The sequence below is a fragment of the Narcine bancroftii genome, chromosome 1 (genome assembly GCF_036971445.1).
Source record: "Narcine bancroftii isolate sNarBan1 chromosome 1, sNarBan1.hap1, whole genome shotgun sequence".
Lineage (NCBI taxonomy): Eukaryota > Metazoa > Chordata > Chondrichthyes > Torpediniformes > Narcinidae > Narcine > Narcine bancroftii.
In genome coordinates, this window is record NC_091469.1 from 354,680,013 (window position 1) to 354,699,898 (window position 19,886).

General features: G+C 41.7%; 2 protein-coding genes across 12 annotated transcripts in view; both read right to left on the reverse strand.

Moving 5' to 3' along the window:
* LOC138749713 (phosphatidylinositol-3-phosphatase SAC1-like) overlaps positions 1 to 2,139 on the reverse strand; it is a 65,397-nt gene extending 63,258 nt beyond the window's left edge. Inside the window, exon 1 of one of the 3 annotated variants that reach the window (XM_069911482.1) lies at positions 1,671 to 2,139. In XM_069911482.1, coding sequence (XP_069767583.1) covers positions 1,671 to 1,687 — 17 coding nt within the window. In that variant the 5' untranslated portion in view covers positions 1,688 to 2,139. Of the gene's footprint in view, positions 1 to 1,485 lie in introns of all 3 variants that reach the window. The other 2 variants (XM_069911474.1, XM_069911490.1) reach the window with 2 other exon arrangements.
* A 3,845-nt stretch (positions 2,140 to 5,984) lies between these two features.
* Positions 5,985 to 19,886, reverse strand: part of limd1a (LIM domains containing 1a) — a 75,368-nt gene continuing 61,466 nt past the window's right edge. For 8 of the 9 annotated variants that reach the window (XM_069911549.1, XM_069911531.1, XM_069911502.1 and 5 more), the window contains 3 exons: positions 15,562 to 15,613; positions 13,715 to 13,783; positions 5,985 to 7,891 (listed from right to left, as the gene is read on the reverse strand). In XM_069911549.1, coding sequence (XP_069767650.1) covers positions 7,757 to 7,891; positions 13,715 to 13,783; positions 15,562 to 15,613 — 256 coding nt within the window. In that variant the 3' untranslated portion in view covers positions 5,985 to 7,756. Of the gene's footprint in view, positions 7,892 to 9,860; positions 10,247 to 13,714; positions 13,784 to 15,561; positions 15,614 to 19,886 lie in introns of all 9 variants that reach the window. The other variant, XR_011348851.1, reaches the window with a different exon arrangement.

A 19,886-nucleotide genomic window follows, 5' to 3' on the forward strand; every position in this document is an offset into this window, starting at 1 on the left:
CTGCTTTAGTCAACAATTCTGATGTATGCTTCTTGAGATGCAGCTTTCACAGAGGGGTGTGAACAAGTCTCAATGCAATTGAAAGACTATTTCTAAAGTTTCATAAAAAGAAACAATATGCTGACAAAGTTCTCAACACCACAACAATTGTAGATAGATATCCAAGGATACTGAAGCAACTTTTAAAGAATGAGAACAAAACAAAGCATGATGGAATCAAATGCACTACACTTCCTCAACAAATTTGGCTTGATCTCAACTTCATTTTGTATTCTCAAATTCTTGTGTGAAAATTTTAAGTTCTGATGCCTGCCAATCCATTATCTCACAGAGCGAAATTAACAATTATTGACTGTCTTGCCAGCAAGTCCATCCCTCTTGAGAACACGAGCTTCTGAAGCCCAAGGCTATTGTGACAAGGTTGCACTAAATTAGGCTCCAAAAATAAATGCAGTTCTCTGTCTCTGGTCCTTAAAAGTTAGATGATTTAATTGAAGTTTTTAAATATATATGGAGAAATACTAGGTTGGTTCAGAGAAATTATTTTTAAATTTTGTTGGGGGTTGAGGAGTGAAGTGACAGAAGCCAGATTTGATGTATTATTCATGGATATTATTCTAGTAATCAAAATTTGCCCTTAGGAATAAAGTTAGCAAACCCCTCAATACACAGGTAATAACATTTAGATACTTTTTAAAAAAAAAGCAGATTAAGATGAATTTATTAGCCATCTCATGATCAGTCACCCAACCTCCATGACCCCAATGCCCTCAAATCTAATTCAATTGCAAAGGAGGATTCAACTCACTTAACTCCTTTTGCATGAAAAACTGATCATAACCCACTTCCAAATAACTGTCAGGCTACAACTTGCTACTACATAAGATATCAGAATTAGCTGGATGCCTCTCTATGTGGAAAGCTTCCATCCCACACTTAACCTCTACTCAGGAATCTATCCTTTGCTCCCTCCCTTATCCCCTGTACATCTGCCTCCCCACCCTTTTCCCCCTTCCCTCTCACCCCATACCCCTTCCCCACCCCTTGCCCTTCCCCCCTTGCCCTTTCTCTTCCCCACCCCCCTTACCCTTTCCCCTCTCCCTTCCACCCGCTTGTCCCTCTCCCTTCCCACCCCCCTTCTTTCCCCTCCCCCCTTGCCCTTCCCCATTCCCCCTTGCCCTTTCCCCTACTCCTCTCCCTTTCCCATCTCCCTTTCCCCTACCCCTTTCTCCCTTCCCCATACCCCCTGCCCTTCCCCATACCCCCTGCCCTTCCCCATACCCCCTGCCCTTCCCCATACCCCCTGCCCTTCCCCATACTCCCTGCCCTTCCCCATACCCCCTGCCCTTCCCCATACCCCTTTCTTCAAATCCCCACCTTCAGACGAGTTCCATCTCCTAAGTCCCTTCACATTCCTTGCGATCTAGTACCTATCCCTCCAACCTCTCCTCGATGTTCCCATCCCCTTCATTCACCCTCACTCACAGCTTCAAGTTTTCGTACGCGGCCGCCGCCATCTTGCCGTTTCCGCCTCCGGCCTCGACCTCTGACCCCTGAACGCCGTGACGTGTCGGTTGGGGCTGAGCCGTCGGTGCGCGGCGAAGATTCCCAGGGACAAAGAGTCGGCAAAATAAAAGCGATCGAGTTGAATTAGTTAAAACATTTCAGACCTGTTCACGTTGCTCATCGAAGCCCGTGCCTCTGGCTCTCATTGCATTTTGAACCAAGCCGAGCCCTGAACAGGGCGGGCGGCCAAGCCTCGGATGGTTCGGGTCAAGGATCACGCACACGCGTGTTCAAAACCGGAGCGAGGTGGCGAGAACAGGGATGACGCTTGCGAAAGGTGGAAGTGGATTGTTTTCATCCCTTTGGGGCTTCGTTCGCTGGATGGATCCGCTCGGGAAGGTGCGGGGTCATGAAGAGGAGAGTGGAACGGGAGGTTGCAGTCGCGTGGAAGTGCTGTTGCGAACAGAGTTCGCAGGAATCGTGGCAACTGGAGCAGGAATTCGCCTGTGCTTCTTCCGACCGGATGCTCTGCATTCAGGGCTAAGAATTTGGTCTCTCCATTGGAGAAATTTCCTGTCCGCCCTTCACATCTCTATTCAATTGGCAAAGGTGACCATGAACTCCGAATCACTAAAATTGTCCCACTCTAATTCATGTCTTCAACCAGCCCACACGTTGACCTCACGGTCCACGGAAGCTTGAGTCACGACAGCTCATATTTTGCCAAGTGACCTGACAGCCATTGGAATGAATTTAATATCATATCATTGCTTTTTCTTTCTCTTCACATACGTGTATCATTTTTCCTCTTTTTCTCCAACTGTCTGTTTTAAAGTTGTAACCTTGACAGCTTTGGTAAACTCTGAACCCTTATGCATTCACCTCTGATCTTTCCTCTGCCAATTTAACACGTTCGTTTTAACACTTTTCCAGTTCCAATAACGGATTATTCACTCAAAATGTTGGCACGCTGAAAAGATTCAGTATTTGTCACAAGTTATTGGGTCATATTCATAACATTTATAAATGAGTCAAAAATTATCAAATAAAAAAATTACATCTACTAATTACCACCCAATCACCTGATTATCAGCCAAGGATGGAAGGCAACATGACAGTCCCACTAAGCAATGATACCGACTCCAAAATCCTGTTTACTTATTCCCAATTCGAGTTTTGCCGGGTCCATTCGGCTCCAGCCCTCGGCATGAACATAAACCAAAGAGCTGACGACCTTGACTGCAGACTTTTGTGTTTTATTTCTGACATCAAGCTGCTCAGGTAGAACTGGAGCCAATGGGCAAAATGGGGTAAACATCCCAAAGATCATATTTTGTGGTTCTTAAAGATCAGTCAACCCACTCATCAGTCATCATTACAGGAGTTCTCGAGGCAAAGACTTTCCACTATTATCAATGGCCATTGATCCTTCTTTGTGATTGAAAAAACTGCTCATTGCACAATTTACAACTCCACAGCAAATAAATCTCACTTAACATTGAGTGACCAGCACACATGGCTGCAACAACAGGCAATATTTTCTGCTGTTGATGACTATCTCCTGACAACCCTCCCCACACAGCCTTTTGACAGTTACGGGGACAAGGCAGGATGATGATGGAATACTCTGCGTTTGCCTGGATGTCATTGAACTGCTCCAGCAATTTCCAAGCAACACCATTCAAAGGAAAATAATCTGTACTTATTCACCACCCTATGCTGACAGCACTTCCCAAACTTATGACCTGTCACAAATCAGAAGAGCAATGGGCACATAAAAATTAGGGAGGTTACCCTCTAGTTTGCACACCATCCTCACTTGTGAAAGCATTGCTCTTCCTATGTTGCTATGAAATCTACTGTAAATGCTGGAACTCTAAGATATTGTGAGTACACATTCATCACAGAATATAGCAGTTCATAAAGGTGAACCTTCGTAAGTGCAATTAGGGATGGGCAATGAATGTTGCATGAAGAAAAATAGCCTATTTCAGAAGAGACGTGATACAGAAGAATTACAATTTGGAATTCTAGAACTCATGTCATGTGAGGCTTAAGATACAGTTACCAATGGTGAGAGATTAAATTCCAAAAGCAGCCAAAATTTGACATATGGAGCAGCAACATCATGGACATAGGTATGAGTGTAAGTGAGAATATGTTAAAGCTCAGCCTTCGATACCGTTATTACCTCAGTGCTGGTCAAGAAGCTACAAACTCAAGGCCTCTGTACCCTCCTCTGCAACTGGATCCTTGACTTTCTCATCAGACCAGTCAGTATGAATTGGAAATGTCTCCTCCTCACTGATTATCACTTCAGGCGCACCCCAAGGATACGTGCTTAGCCCACTGCTTTACTCATTATCCATCCATGACTGTGGCCAGACACAATTTCAATGGCATCTAAAAGTTTGCTGATGACACCACAGTTGTTGGCAGAATCACAAATGGCAATGAGGAACCGTGCAGGAGGGAGATAGATCAGCTTGTTGAATGGTGTAACAACAACCTTGTGCTCAACTTCAGCAAAACCCAGATTATTGCAGACTTCAGGAGGAAGTCAGGGAAACACGACCTAGTCCTCAAGGGCTCAGTAGTAGCGAGGATCAAGAACTTCAAATTCCTGAGGATGTTCTGAACCATCCACGTTGATGCAATTACAAAAAAAGGCTCGCCAGCGACTATTTGAGGTGTTTGATTCGGTATGTCACTGAAGACACAAAACTTCTACAAGTGTACCGTGGAGAGCATTCTTGCTGGTTGCATTGCTGCCTGGCATGGAAACATCAACTCTCAGGAAAATAAACTCCAGAGGGTTGTTAACTCAGCCTGCAACATCACAGGCACCAGACTTCACTCCACAAAGGACATCTACATGAGATGGTGTCTTAAAAAAGCAGCCTCTAGCCTCAAAGATCCCCACCACCCTTCACTCTGCCACCATCAGGGAAAAGGTACAGAAGCCTATAGTCTATTTCTTCCCCACTGCCATCAGATTCCTGAATAATCAATGAACCAAAGACACTCCCTTACTTTTCGTGCACTATTTTAACATTTTATATATATATATGATGTAAAATACTGAATTTCATGACAAATTCTGATATGAAAGAATGAATATCCACTTTCACTGGACTAAAAATCATTTCTATGCAGAACAAAAATCCATGTAGTGTTACACAAGGCTGTGCAAGTAGCAAGGATATTTCTGGCCATCATCTGCATACACATTGCTTGGGACATTAATTAATAAAACATATGAAAGATGTAATAATGAAAAATGAATTTTGAATCCAGCCAAACATAAACAAAAGGTCACCAATCTGAAATATTTACTTAAGTGTCCAGATGCTATGTGGCCCATTGGATTCTTGCTGAGGAAAAAATGCAAGATCTATCTCTTCCCTCACTACTGCCACTCTTTGCACTCCTTCCTCAATCATTCCCTATATGACTTAACCCCCTCACCACTATCTACCACATATTAATTGCTTACAACACCCTAACTCCACAGAGATAGAGTTGTAAAGAGAGCTTTTGGCATATTGATGTTGGGATGTTGTAAAGTTGTGCAAGACATTGCTGAGGTAAAATTTGGAGTATTGTGTGCAGTTTTATTCACCTAACTATAAGAAAGATGGAAGAGTGCAGAGATTTACTAGGATGTTGCCAAGACTTCAAGGAAAGGTTAGGTTAGGACTTTATTTCCCTGAGAGTTGAAAAATGAGCATATATTTGATAGAGGCACACAAAATTATGAGGGGTATAAACAGATTCAATGCAATAGGCTTGTTCCACTGAGATTAGGTGAGATACGAAACAGAGGACATGGGTTAAAGGTGAAAAGTTTAGGGGCAACTTCTTCACAGAGTGTGGAACATGCTGTGAACTGAAGTAGTAAATGCAGGGTCTATATTACTATTAAAGAAAAATTTGGACAGGTACATGGATGGGAGGGCTATGGTCCAGATGCAGGTCAGTAAGACAAGGTAGAATAATCGTTTGGCACAGACTTGAAGTGACTGTTTTCTGTTCTGTACAGTTTTATGTTTCTATTGTTTCAAATCAGTTTCAGCAGTTTGGCATGATCTGCTGCATTGTCTGTCATTTAGAATTTTAACACCTACAGTTTTATTCCATGTCTCTGGTTAAAACAATTGGATTTTCTGTGTTTAGATTTCCTTATTTTGAAATCAAATCAAATATGACCGACCTCACATTCCCCTCCAATTGTGACATTTTTCATTAAATACAAATTGCCATAGCTATAACTGCTGTGTTACTGTGGATATTGTATGAATATTTCATGAGTCCACTTTTAATTAGCTGAATACTTTGGTCTATGAAACAGGAATCACAAGAAAACTTTGCCAGAATAGTTTCTGCCCATATTTTGTTCAGAGGAATTTTGGTGGCATAATAATTAAAATAAAAAGTAAAGTAAGAATAAAGCACATACCTATCTAACAGCACCCAAATGGTAAAGCATTTTTTTTAATATCAAAGGGATGGACCATTTACATTGAAGACAGTTGCATGCATAAAAGTCCATATTTAGACAATTTATGAACACCAATTCAGTCTTCTCATTTTATTCACTTTCAACTCAGATTTTTGGCTATGGAAAATGTTTATTTAAATTATTGAACACTAGCAAGCTACCTGGCATTGCCCAAGAAATAAAACACTCAGTTGTTGACTACATGGTTGAAACAAAACACCAAATAAAAACTCAGCTGGTGGCTTTTGTCCTCATTGGTTGAAGTCTTGCTTGTTCTTTCTCAGCAGACTTGTCTGCTCATTGAATGCCTGCCAATGTTTAATGTTCCTCAGTTTCTTGCTGCCTGCTCCTTGTTTGTAGCCCCAAGCCCTGAGGCAGGCCTGGTGTTGCTGTTCTGTTTCCCGCTGCCTGCCCCATTGCCTGTCTGGAGGTCTGAGCACTGAGACGGGCGTATCGCTGCTGTTCTGTTTTCTGCTTCTTGCTCCTTATATGTTCTGAAGTATCAACAGTGAGGTGAGACTGATATTCCTCTGCTGTCTCTTGCTTTGTCCTTTGACTAACTCTATGGGCTTGTGAAGAGCTATCGATTTTGCTTCCCTTTTTTGGGCCCATTTTGAACTGGGGTTGATTCAGCATCAAATGTTACCACAATTATAGTAATCAGTAATGCAAGTCAGTGCTTGTAAATACTTGTATAATAAATAGTAATGCAAGTCAGTGCAAGCTGGTCAAAAAACTTTTGAACTTCATATGTCCTTAAAGGTTAAATTCAATGTGGTCATGACATTCAACATCAAATGGTACCCCAACTGAACCTCCTTGGACATTTCTGGGGTGCTCCATATTGATTTGCATGGAGAACAGACAAACAAACAGACATACATGCACAAATATATATTAGATTAAAATGCAGGATGTTAGAAAATCTCAAAACTATGAAAAGGTACAAATTAAACATACATCGAATTCATTGCAAGCATTGAAGGAACCCTCTTAAAACATTGTAATTATTTCTTGAAAACATCAGTTATAAAGGTAGCTTCCATAATTTAATCAGAGCCCAGGATCACAACTGGAGAAAATCCACAAAAATTTTCAGGGGAAGTTACATGACACAAGAGAGAGCCAGTTTTTTTAAACCTCTGTTGCCACTCACACTCAGGAACAACTGAAAACTATTCTGTTCCAACACAAGATATTTGGTGTGATATGAACCAGTTATATCAGATTATCATTTTACAATTGAAATGCATAGAGCCCAACTCATTAGAAAATAACACCAAAGGTGAACACTTATTTTGGCAATGTTCAATATTCATTTTGTGTCTGCTACTTTAATCTTGCACTCCCTACAGATTTTCTTAGGAATTAAAAGATAGAACAAATTATGACTCCGTATGCGGCATCACAAAAATTAAGAATCCTTGGCATATTCATTGCAAATCTAATTGAAATAAAATCTGGTATAGCAATCGTCAACTGCAATACCACATTCAGGAAAACAGGAGTTCAATAGTGAATCAGCCTTTTCTGATCAATTACGATATTTTCAAAGAGCTTTGAAGAAGTATTATGCATCAAAAGCCAAAGATGTCCTGTTTTGCATCAACTCCCTCAGATACCAAGAGATACTCATGCACATAAGTTGCTTGGACTGTCAATGGACTTCCTTTACTCTTTGCCACTGTTGAATCACAGAACTTCAACACCAATTGAAATGGTCTGGTTGTAAGACAGTCATTGGTGCACCTAGTATTTAGGCAGGTAGGTGGAGCTAGGTGTATCACTGTCAATATGTTTTAAGTGGCAAGTATGACAAAGTAAATGTCCATCCAATGGATAGCAACGGTAATCCTCCTCATCATTCAGCTCCATGCCACAGTCCTGTAGAGACAAACATTGTCCCAGTGTTAGACTGGAAGAATTGACCATTGAATGTCACAATTTTCTTGCACCAAATGCAACTGTGTATATTTATCTATTCTTTTATATTTGTTATCCTTTTTTGATTGCTATAGGTAACTTAATTTACACTATTGTTGTTGGTATATCATCCCAATGTGGCTGCAACAAGTAAGAATTTCATTATATCTGTACATTTTAGTTGTGTATCTGACAAACTTACCATCATCAACATTGCCTGAAAGGTGATAGTGGCAAAATCCCAAATATATAAAGTATCTAGAAAGGCACTTAAATGTTCCATAATATGCTGCAATATGAGTTCTCGAAAGCGAGATTCATCTGAACTGATCTTTCTTAGTAAATGTGGATACATAGACCAAATTGGTGGCTGTTTAAGGCATAAATGCAAGTGTAATTCAGTGCTCGCACAAATTTCAACTCTAATTCTGTGATGGAAAAATCCCCTTGTATAAAAAGCAAGATCTGCAACGTGTTGCTGGTTCCTTCCTGCCTTCTTAGAGTATTTTTCACATCCAATGCTTTGACAGCAGAGTTACACTTGTAAAAAGTAAATGTATAACATGTGCAGCTGATCACAAGCTACTACCAAGACTTACTTCAGTAAAACATGTTCCACAGTTTAACTGATCTGTAATTGATATTGCAATTTACATTTAACAAATAAAAGGGTTCTCAAAGAAGAGCAATAGAAGTTCCCCACTGCCATGTCCTGTTCCAAGAGGACATGGATTCAAAGCAAAGTGTTAATGAAGCAATGATTAAATAAAAAGCCACTGCAAATGGTCTGAATTTGTGATGACCAAAGAAGCAATTTTGTGCTTCTGAATCCTATTAAAAAAAATTAGATTATGAACTTAAATGGAAAGAGGTAAAAAGAAATTACAAGAATGCAATGACTGTGGGTCTCCACAGAGACAGTGGATTTATATGGCCCATACAATTTAGTTTGCAAAAAGGCATGCTTCTCCATGAAAATAAATGGTGGTGCTCCCAGAGTTGCTGCAAAGGACGGCTGCTGCTGGTGCAGACCTGCGAAGAGCAGAGAGACAGCGCTGCCCTTTGGGTCCAACCGTCCTGTCTGAGCTATTGGCTTTAAACAGCCCGTTCGTTAAAGGAGCTGATGGTGGTTTATTTTAAAATTCTGCAATTGTACAGTCTGGGCTCAAGAATGTAGTGCCTATGTACAGCAGTGGCCACAAGGAGTTGCAGACCCTAGGAAAGCAGAGGAGTGGCGCAGGGCACCAGGAAACAGAGAAACCACCCCATTTAAGAAGAAGCAGAGGAGATGACCCATTGATTGACTTCAATCAAGTCAGAGGTTTTCATCTGGAGCTTGGGTTGCTGATGGTTTGGATTGAAGGCTACGTGGCTGTGAGAGTGCTGGAAGTGAACCCATGGACACTTAATGACTCTCGGGGGGGGGGTGGGGGAAATAAAAGGAGGCACTCTTTTGCTTCTCTTTCTCTGACTGTAAAGGGTGCTGGGGAATTTCTGCTGATAGCGAATCTTTGCCTTACAGTAGACAAAAGGAAATTTTGTGTAATATCACATTTTCTGTTTTATTACAGGACATTAAAATAATTTTGAATCTTTCAAGGACATCAGTACTGATTCTTTGCCTTGCTTAACTTCCTTTTTAGATCCAAGACAAATGAGCTCTATAACAATATCGTCAAAGTTCACATACATTTGAACTCCATGAAGGATGCTCAAGCTTCCTCAACCATTCAAGCATGTTGAGATTATTAACTCTATGCAATGGAATTTCTCAAATTCTAAGACCCATCAATATGTTTATTACCAGAGTGTTGCAATGGAACTGAAGATGGAAATTGTTAAGAGAGCATTTGCAACACTCCACTATTTTTTAAATGGCCAAAGAGACTTAATTAAATTTTCAAGATGTAAGATCAATGTAACATTATACCTGGGTCAGCAAGGGCAGGGTGAGAACATTCATTCAGTATCCCAATGGCTATATGGAAGAAACCATTTTTAAAGCTCTTGGTGTTAAACAGATGCAGACGCTGACATTGTAGTCCAATAAACAAAAATGTTGGAGAAACTCAGCAGGTTGTGCAGCATCCATGGAAAACAAATGGATATAATCAACATTTTGGACCTGAGCCCTTTATCAAAGTTTGAATTTTTTTTATTCAGTTACCTGCCTGTTTTTAGTTCACACCTCGAAGAAGGGCTCAAGCCCAAAACATTGGTTACATTCTTTTGTTTCCTCTGCGAGGTCTGCTGAGTTTCTGCAGCACTTTAGTGTATTGCACTCAAGCCTATTGGTGTGCGTTTTGAATCTTCTCCCTGATGAGAGAGAATAGAATATGTCTGGGGTGGGGTTGGTCCTTCAAAATGTTGGCTGCCTTACCAAGGCAGGAGATGTAATGTAGTCGATGAAGGAGAGGGAGCTTTTGTGATGTTCTGAACTGCAATCACCATCTTCTGTAGCTTCTTATTTGTACAAAATTAGTATTAGTACCAATGATTCAAGTTTACATATGAGAAAGTTAAAATTTACTCATTCCCCAGATACTCCAGGTTGGACAACGATTAACTGTCAACTAAGACATTTCTATTTTAAAGTGCCAACTGGTTAGCTAGTTACGAGTAGAGCATTGGAAAACACAGAATTTGAAATCACTGGGCATCTGTTGCTTTGAACAAAATACATCCATTTCTGGCAACTGTGAACCATATTTAGTTTTAGGTAAATGAGATACTACAGCTTTGATCTGATAGAAGTGCACAAAATTCTTAATGCACTTCACTGGTTAGATGTTTTCCCCGGCAGGGGTGACTAGAACCAGAGGACCATCTCCTAAAACAAATCATCTATTCAGGACAGAGAAATTTCTTCACTCAGAGAGCAATGAATCATTGAAATTCTTTGCCCAAAGTGGCTGTGGAGACAACAGTCACCACATATTTAAAACTGTTATTCTCTAAAAAAAATTGAAACAATTTTGTTAGATTCTTAGATATTAATATATTAGGGGTCAATGCAGGAAAGTGGCATACAGGTAACAGACCAGACACAGACTTATTGAATGCTGGAGCAGAAACAAAGGGCCAAATGGCCTACTGCCATTTCAATTTTTTCAAATGTATGCCTGTCATGAACATATCAGATTTTTATTACTATATTGGAAGATTCAAGAATAAAAGGGATAACAATGTTTTTTTTTAAATCTAGAAGACAGCAATAGTTCTGCTCATTTCTCAAAATTTCATTGCTTGAACATAGTGCCACAGTATCTCTTTGGCTAGTAGGACCAAGTTTAAACACAGACCTTGACAATTCAGCTAATTCTACATTATGATTATATATGGATGCAACAGCACCCAGTTAAATAGACTGAAGAATCTAGGGCTTGTGTCTTCAAATCAGGCATGTGAAGTGGGATTTGATGTACAAATTCTTTACGGATTGAGAGCAAAAAGAGAGAACTAATCAGTCAAAGAGCATATTTTAAATGATTAGAAAACACTCTGCGAGTTTTTTTTTTAAATTATCAACAGCTCGTGGACAGCTTCTGGACTGTGTTAACTCGACTTTTCAATGCTCCAAGTAGGTTCTTTGTTCACCTGCCATTACATTGGTTTTTCCAAAAATAACCGCACTGATGATGAAACAAAGGAAACTGGCAATGCACAGCAGGCTGAAATTGGAGGGATAGCAGAAATTTAAAGATGGTGACAGAAAAAAGGAGAAGCTTCGAGGGCAGGGGTGGCCAAATTTGCTTAACCAAGAGCTACAAACAATAAACTTCATGTTTGAGAGCCACCAGTCATGAAAAAACATTACATACACATTTATAGTCTTGCAGATATTTTGTTACAAAAAATGTATATAGAGAAATACACGTAATAATATTTATTCATGTATGTAGTTTTTAAACTGCCAATTTGTATTAGTTTCAATCATTAAAAGTATACATATACATGCCAAATATTTTCAAAATCCTGTCTGATTTTCTGTGGAATTCTCTGCCCAAGGAAGCAGTAGAAGCTGCTTCATTAAATTTATTTAAGATACAGTTAGATAGATTTTTGCATTGAAGGGGGAATTAAGGTTTACAAAGGAAAAGCAGAGCTGGATCCACAGCCAGATCAGCTGTGATCTCACTGAATGTGGGGGCTGGGCTCGACGAGCTGCATGGACAATTCCTGCTCCTATTTCTGATGTGTTTCTCTTCAGGAACAATGCTTCCACTGGTCTCTGTAGATACCTACACCTTTGCAGCACCCACAGCCAAGTGCACAATGTGGGAAGCGACATGAAGCAAAGCTGCCTCCTGCAGCAGGGTGAGGGCCAGGGGCCTACAGCTCTGCTCCTTCCTGTCCAACTCTCCACTCCCCTCTTCTCAGTTGCCAACAGGATGGGGGGGAGTGGCTGCTGGGGTATGAGCAGTCTAACCTCTGCACTGCCTGGTACTGACTCTCCATCTGGTAGGGTCGCTGAACTTTCACTGCTGCTAGCTCCAGCATTGACCTGGCTTAGCACCTGGATGAGATCCTCTTTGAAGTTCCCCTCCAGCCTCTCCTCCCCATCTCCATCATCTTGCTTTCCCCACCCCCCCACCCCCCCCCCCCACCCCGTTACCAGAATGTCTGCCTTGGTCAGACAACCTGTCTCTGGGGCAGACATGCTTCAGCAGAACTATCCTGGCCAAAACCGACTTCTTGACCTCAGTGGCCACTGCCTGCAGAGGTCCCTCAGATTTGCCCGACCTTTCCACCACACATTCCATTGGTAGCGCTCTGCTGTGGTGTAGCCTAGCCCAAGCAAGTAGAACCCAACTCCGGCATTTGCTGTACGCTCTGTGCCTCTGCAGGTCCCATTCCCTCTCCTTATCACGCAGCCTGGACTGTGACCATCCTGACACTCCTGGTCTTGCTGCAGAGATTGGGAGTGTCTCAGAGTGGTTTTGGGAGCGCCTCCAGCAACATATTTCCATGAGCTGCACATTATATGTCAAAGAGCCACACCTGGCTTGTGAGTCACGCTTTGACCACTCCTGCTGTAGAGGGGCTTGATCATGATAGTTTTAAATTATAAAGGCAGTGTATACAAAGGACCATTTGTATATTGTTTAACTGTGATTTTTTTTTAAATTGCAATTTGATGGTTTATTTACTCAACAGCTCTTGTTTAAATTCAAATTTAAAGAGTTAAAAACTTGGGAGTCTGTGAACCCCTTATCATATCCAAATAAAACCTCCCCCAGCATTGTCTGAACTCTTGAGATTTCCTGCTCCTGACACATTCTGCTTATTCCTTGAAGAAGGGCTCAGGTCCGAAACATTGGCAATATATCTTTGTCTCTTTTGGACACTGAAAGACCAGTTGAGTTCCTCCAGCATTTCGGTGTGTTTTTACTACATTGTGGTTGTTACTGGGCTGGTAATCTGCAGGCCTGACTGCCACTACAGCAGCTGGGGATTTAAAATTCACTTAAATAAATCTGGAATTAAGAAGACAATATTATCATCAGCAGGCACAAAAGTATCTGATTATTGTATTTTACAGAACAAAATGTCATCAGTGGCTTGTTTGGCTGATGGGACACCAGATCCATAACAGCATCAAGTGGCAATTCAGTTCAAGGGCAATTGGAGAAAGATAATCAACTCTAGACCTACATCTGTAAACTTTAAAAAAAAAATGATGTTGAAGAAAGAGTATCTGTGAATAAATGCATGTCCAACTCTTCTGGTATATGCCAAGTTTATAGCACATGGACTCTTAATTTTCTAGCCATGAAACCATACCTCACATTGATAACATTCCACATGGTAATCCTTATCCATGGAAACAACACGAATTGTTTCATCAGAACCCTATAGATAGAATAAAAAGGTGTTATATACTCAATGTTACTTCCTCTCCTTTTTCCAAGATCCTATGACATGATGTATAAACCAACAAGAATACATGTATAGGAGCTTGGAATGTTCTCTGGCATTCCACTAAGTACTAGTTTGAGGAAATACTAATGGAGATAAGTTCAGTCGATTTGCAGTGATCTGTGCAAAGGATAGCTACTGGCTAGGACATTAAGGATAAATAACCAGTTGCTCCACAGAATACTGCCACACACACAATTCTGTTGTAGGGAGACAAGCCATTAAGTTTGCAAGTCACCTGAACTCGCAGCCATTCTCAAGTCTGCACCAATATGGCAGTGGAGATTTTTCTGTTCGGGTCACTGGAGTGGAACTTGAACCCACTGTCTTCTCACCTCGAATACCACCCTTTGAATCGCAGCTAAGATGTTTCAAGAATAAAGTAAAATAATGCTTACAAATTTTCCATGCACTTTTGTAAAAGCGCATGTCCACAAATGAACAATGCTATTTTAGTGAAAAGAATACCTAGCAATTGTTGGGATGGTGGCTGGACACTCTTGGCCATGACCTGAAGCCCTGTATTGTGCAACTTTTTTCACTTCTTTCTCTGTTCTCAGGTTTTAACTGCCCCATTAACTCATCCACCAGCAATGTCAGCCTCGTCATATCACAAATATCCCCTTCACCCAATTATCTTTTCCTCCTACCTTTCACCGTCCCAAACCTTCTCAATAACAAATTTGGTTTGCCCCTTTCCCAGTTCTGACAACAGGTGCTCAACCTGAAATCATAATGGTTTCTTCTTCTGCAGATGCTCTCTGATCTGCTTAATGTTTTCAGGATTTTCTGTTTTCAGATTTCCAATAACTGTCTTTTGCTTCTCCATTTCCACCACAAATTTTTCATCTTGACTGGGCCTATCTCTCTTTTATTCACTCATGAGTTATGGGCCTCTTGAGGTCTGCATTTATTGCCCGTTTTTCAATATCCTTATCACTTGCTGCACCATTTTAGGGGGAGTCAAGAATCGCCCACATTCTTTTATGGCTGGAATGACTGTCAGCCTAGACTAGGTAGGCACACCAGTTTTCCTTTCCAAGAAGTCATTCACAAAACAAATAGATTTTATGATAAATGGATTGTTTCATGATTACCTCATATTAATAACTTGTTCTGATTATTTAATTTGTATTTAAATTGTGAAGAATTAAATTCATTTTGATCATCAGTGCAAGCATCATGAAGGCTAAGCCCACTAAATTAACCACCTTGTAAATACATCTCTTTTTTTGAATAGACAGAATTATCACTATTTTTGTGGGGAGGTTGGAGATTGAAGGACAAAAAAAAAAGCTTTTGGTAACTCAGTTAATCAAACCCCCAATCACTGACTTGCTGAGTGAAGGCCAGTCAGTGGTCTCCTACTGATAAAGAATCTCCTCGTATTCCAGAATATGCCACAGAAAGAACAAATTAGTGAATCACATTCTCCATCTGATCAACAATCAGAGGGAAAAAGAGTTTTCTGTAGCGGCGGATACACTGCTCATGCAATAACACACACAACCAGACGGGTTGAGCCTAGTTTATTGCAGGCTGCTGGGCTGCACTTATACTCCCAGCACGGACCTGGCTGAGAACCGTGCTGGGAGGAAGGGAACAACCCTGACGGCACCCCCCAGTTCCCCCCCCCCCCCCAACGTGGCTTACAAGCGGGGCCGGTTCGCCTGCCTAGTGGTGAGCCGCCACATTTCAATGGTAATACTGACCTCTGCTGGAAGAATAGCTTGGTCACATGCTGCGCATTTCGGAGCCAATACTCTGAAAGAGAGAAGATGCATCACTTGGTACACATGTACGCAGTTTCAGATGTTTATCACCACACTAGATAGATTTCACATCCCAGATTATGCCAGAGCTATATTTTAAAATCATTAAAAAATGTTATGACAATTTTAGAGGGCTACTTAAAACATGATTGACTTGAAATAGTCCCACAGATGCCACCCAGCCTGCTGAGAGTTTCAAGTTTCCAATTTAATTTGTATTTATTGGCATGTTTTATAACCACATCCCACCCTAAAACATCATTGAAATGTTAATCCTAACCTGAAAGTACATACTACTGCAATGTAGAGAACACCAACTATTTCTGGTGAACTATGATCCCAGTGACCATAAATCGGCACTTCTGAAACATGTTTCGGGCAGATTGAAGGGAGTTTTTTACTGAGTTGTGGTCTTTCAGCAGTTCTGAATCTCTGTCTGTGTGTGTGCCCAGGAACAACCCGTAAATAAGAAAGTTGAACCGTGACAGTATCAAAAACAGAGTTATTGTCATGAACAAGTCATGAAATTCAGTATTTTGTGCAGCCTCATAGTGTAAACATACACATTATAACCATCTTATGACATTACTATAAAAATTAAAATAGTAACAGGAGTAGTGGACAAAAAGTGAGGCAGTGTCTTTGGTTCATTGATTATTCAGGAATCTGATGGGAGCGGGGAAGAAGCTGTCCTTGTGCCGTTGAGTGCTCATCTTTAGGCTCCTGTACCTTTTCCCCGATGGTAGCAGAGTGAAGAGGGCATGGCCTGAGTGGTGGGGGCCTTTGAGGCTAGAGGCTGTTTTTTAAGACATGTTGATGTCGTCAATGGAGTGAAGACTGGTACCCATGATGTTGCAGGGCGAATTAACAACCCTCTGGAGTTCATTCTTGTCCTGAGAGTTGGCGCCTCCATACCAGGCAGTGAAGTATCCAGCCAGGATGCTCTCCACGGTCCGCCTGTAGAAGTTTACGAGAATTTTCGGTGACATACCAAACTACCTCAGACACCTCACAAAGTATAGCTGCTGGCAAGCATTCTTTGTGATTGCACCAATGTGGAGACTCCAGGACAGATCCTCGGAGATAATGACACCCAGGAATTTGAAGTTCTTGACCCTCTCCACTACTGGGCTCTCGAGGACTGGGTCGTGTTCCCCTGACTTCCTCCTGAAGTCCACAATCATCTCCTTCTTTTTGCTGTCATTGAGCGCAAGGTTGCTGTCATTACACCATTCAACAAGCTGATCTATCTCCCTTCTGTATGCTTCCTCAGTGCTGTTTGCAATTCTGGCAGCTGTGGTGTCATCGGCAAACGTAGATAGCATTGGAATTATGTCTGGCCACACAACTATGGGTGTATAATGAGTAGAGCAGTGGGCTAAGCATACATCCTTGGCCTGTGCTGATGATCAGTGAGGAGGAGTCATTGCTTCCAATTCATACTGACTGTGGTCTTCCAATGAGAAAGTCAAAGATCCAATTGCAGAGGGGGGTACAAAGACCTAGAGTTTGTAGCTTCTTGACCAGCACAGAGGGAATAATGGTAGTGAAGGCCGAGCTGTAGTCTATGAAGAGCAGCTGTATGTATGAATTACTGTTTTTGAGGTGATTCAGAGTTGAAAATACCCAGCAATATTGCATCTGCTATGGAGCGATTGTGAAGTTAGACAAATTAAAGTGGGTCCAGATGTTTGTTTAGGTACGTGTTAATTTTGGCCATGACCAGCCTCTCGAAGCATTTCATCACAGTAGATGTAAGTGCTACTGGGCGGTAGTCATTGAGGCAGCTCACTCTACTCTTCTTGGGAACCGGGATGATTGATGCCCTTTTGAAGCAGGTGGGAACCTCTGACTGCCACAAAGAAAGATTGCAAATGTCCGTGAACATTCCGGCTAGTTGGTTGTCGCACATTTTCAGTACCCTGCCAGGTACGCCATCAGGGTCTAGCACTTTGCAAGGGTTCACCCTCTTGAATGATGTTCTGACATTGCCCTCAGAGATAGATACCACAGGGTCTTCAGCCTTTTCAGGGATTCTAGTAGGCATTGTTTGGTTCTTCTCAAAGCGGGCATAGAAGGTGTTCAGCTTATTGGGTAGTGAAGCATTGTAGCCATCTATTGTGTTCTCCTTCACTTTGTAGGCTGTAATGGCCTGTACTTTCTTCCATAACTGGTGTCTATCTGTCACTAGCTTCCTCCGGAATTGTCATTTTGATTCAGACGTGGCCTTCCGCAGGTCGTACCTGGACCTCTTGTAACGATCTGACCATCAACGACTACCCCAGATAGGATGCTTGCATCCTCCTCCACACACTCTTTGTGAATCTGTATTCTGCAAAGAGGTGGGTAACTGTCTTCACTCCACCAAAGTCATCTCGGGGACAACATGCATTGTGGGTGATGTTCCTGTTGTTCAGGAAGGATCTGACTGGGAGTCCTCCTCTCACCGCCAGTCAAGCTAAGTCCTGGTGCATGTTCGTAAGCAATGGTGATGAGGCATTCCATCAGATGACCTGGACGGTCTGCTCAGTGAATCATCTCACTGAGTCTTTGTCTCTCAGCGTCTATAGAATGTTCTATGCTGTCCATTGCCTGATGGATGTGGTCAAAGGTTTTTGTCTGGAGAAAACTTTACATGAAGGACAGATGATGTGGCAAAGTACAGCTGACTGGAACATTGCCCGGTAAAGGGGCCAGGCCCATTCTTCACAACACCTGGGATAGATAGAACCACATACAGCCATATGTAGCCACAAACCAAGGTGGTCACCAGAAAGAGGGCCCTGTTGGGTACACATTGTCTGGTGACTTGTACAATGGTGTACCTTTGGACCCTTTCTATCTTTGATCCCCATATGAATCAGAAGCCTGCTCTGGTTGCCATCGCGGCAGAGTTCCAGGGTCAGGCCGTGTTCATCAGTACTGAAAGAACCTTATATCCAGATTCTCCCTTTTTAATTGAGAGTGGGAGGCACACCCACAAACCCAATTTCTAGTGGGTCTTTACAATCTGCTCTGACCAATTTTTGTTCCATGTCTTGGCCCCTCCAAACTAGATTCCCAATACCTTCAGGTAGTCAGATCTGGTCTTTCAGGACACCAAGCTGTTAGTGAGGGAAGGCTGCCAACTGGCACATTCCAGGCTGCAGGAGTACGTGCTGAGGGACACATTGAGGCTTGGCACAGCCAGCGCGAGGGCAATGTGAGGCCAGACACAATCTAGAGTCCTTCCATTACTGGGCAATGAAGGGCTGAGAACATGGGAAAGTTTTCAAACAGAGGGAGGGAGTAATGACAAGGTGCCACAGTGGTGGCAATGCTGCTAAACAGAAAATGAATGCAACAATATACAGTGATGGTAATATATGGAAAAGACAATAAGGGTGCAAAGAGAGTTTGAACTATTTTCTTTTGGAAAATAATTTATTGTGAATAAAGTCCATTTTTGATTAAAAACCATCTCCTAAACACAGACTTTATCATTTGCTTGTTTCCATCCATCCTCTCTGGTGAGAAATTTCAACCAGTACTATTAGATAGTAATCAGATACGAAATCTCCAACTCAAGGTAAAGTCATGATGCCTTTCAGCCATGTTTCCTAAAACACTATCAACTCATCATCTAATAAGACCCATCATCTTCCAAAGTAGGACCTACAATTTATGATCAGCTTATTTCTGAATAATTACTGCATTATGCAACATCAATTTTGGCATGAAACATGTACCGCACTCAGAGACAAATATATCTAATGAAATAATTCCATTACTGGTTTTCCACCTAAATGGAGGCTCTGCAAAAGCCTGGATCTGTTCTTAAACCCATAAACTTTGTTGAAAAGTCATGATTTTGAAAAATATTCATGAAACTACTTTCCATCTGCAGTAGTTATTCTAATTAAATTCAGGTGGTGGCAGCAAAATTCCCAGGTTGAGGGAAAAAACAAGCTGCTGGAGGAACTCAGTGGGGCAAAGGAAAGGGTCAAGCCTCTGAATCTAGACTGAAGTGGAGAGGGAAGATAGGGAGGGGGAGGGATGAGACAGGAGCCAATGGATGATTGGTGGATTGAGGACAGATGAAGGATGAAGGAGCCAGATGCTACAGGGGAGGGGTTTTGGAGAGGAAGCAGGCAGACAAAGGCAAATGAGGTGAGGGGATGGTGAAGGTGGAAACAGTGAGGAATGTAATATGAAGAAACACAAAGTCTATCAATGATGGAATCTGCTGAGAAAGAAAGGTGGGAACCATTAGAAGTGCATTGAGG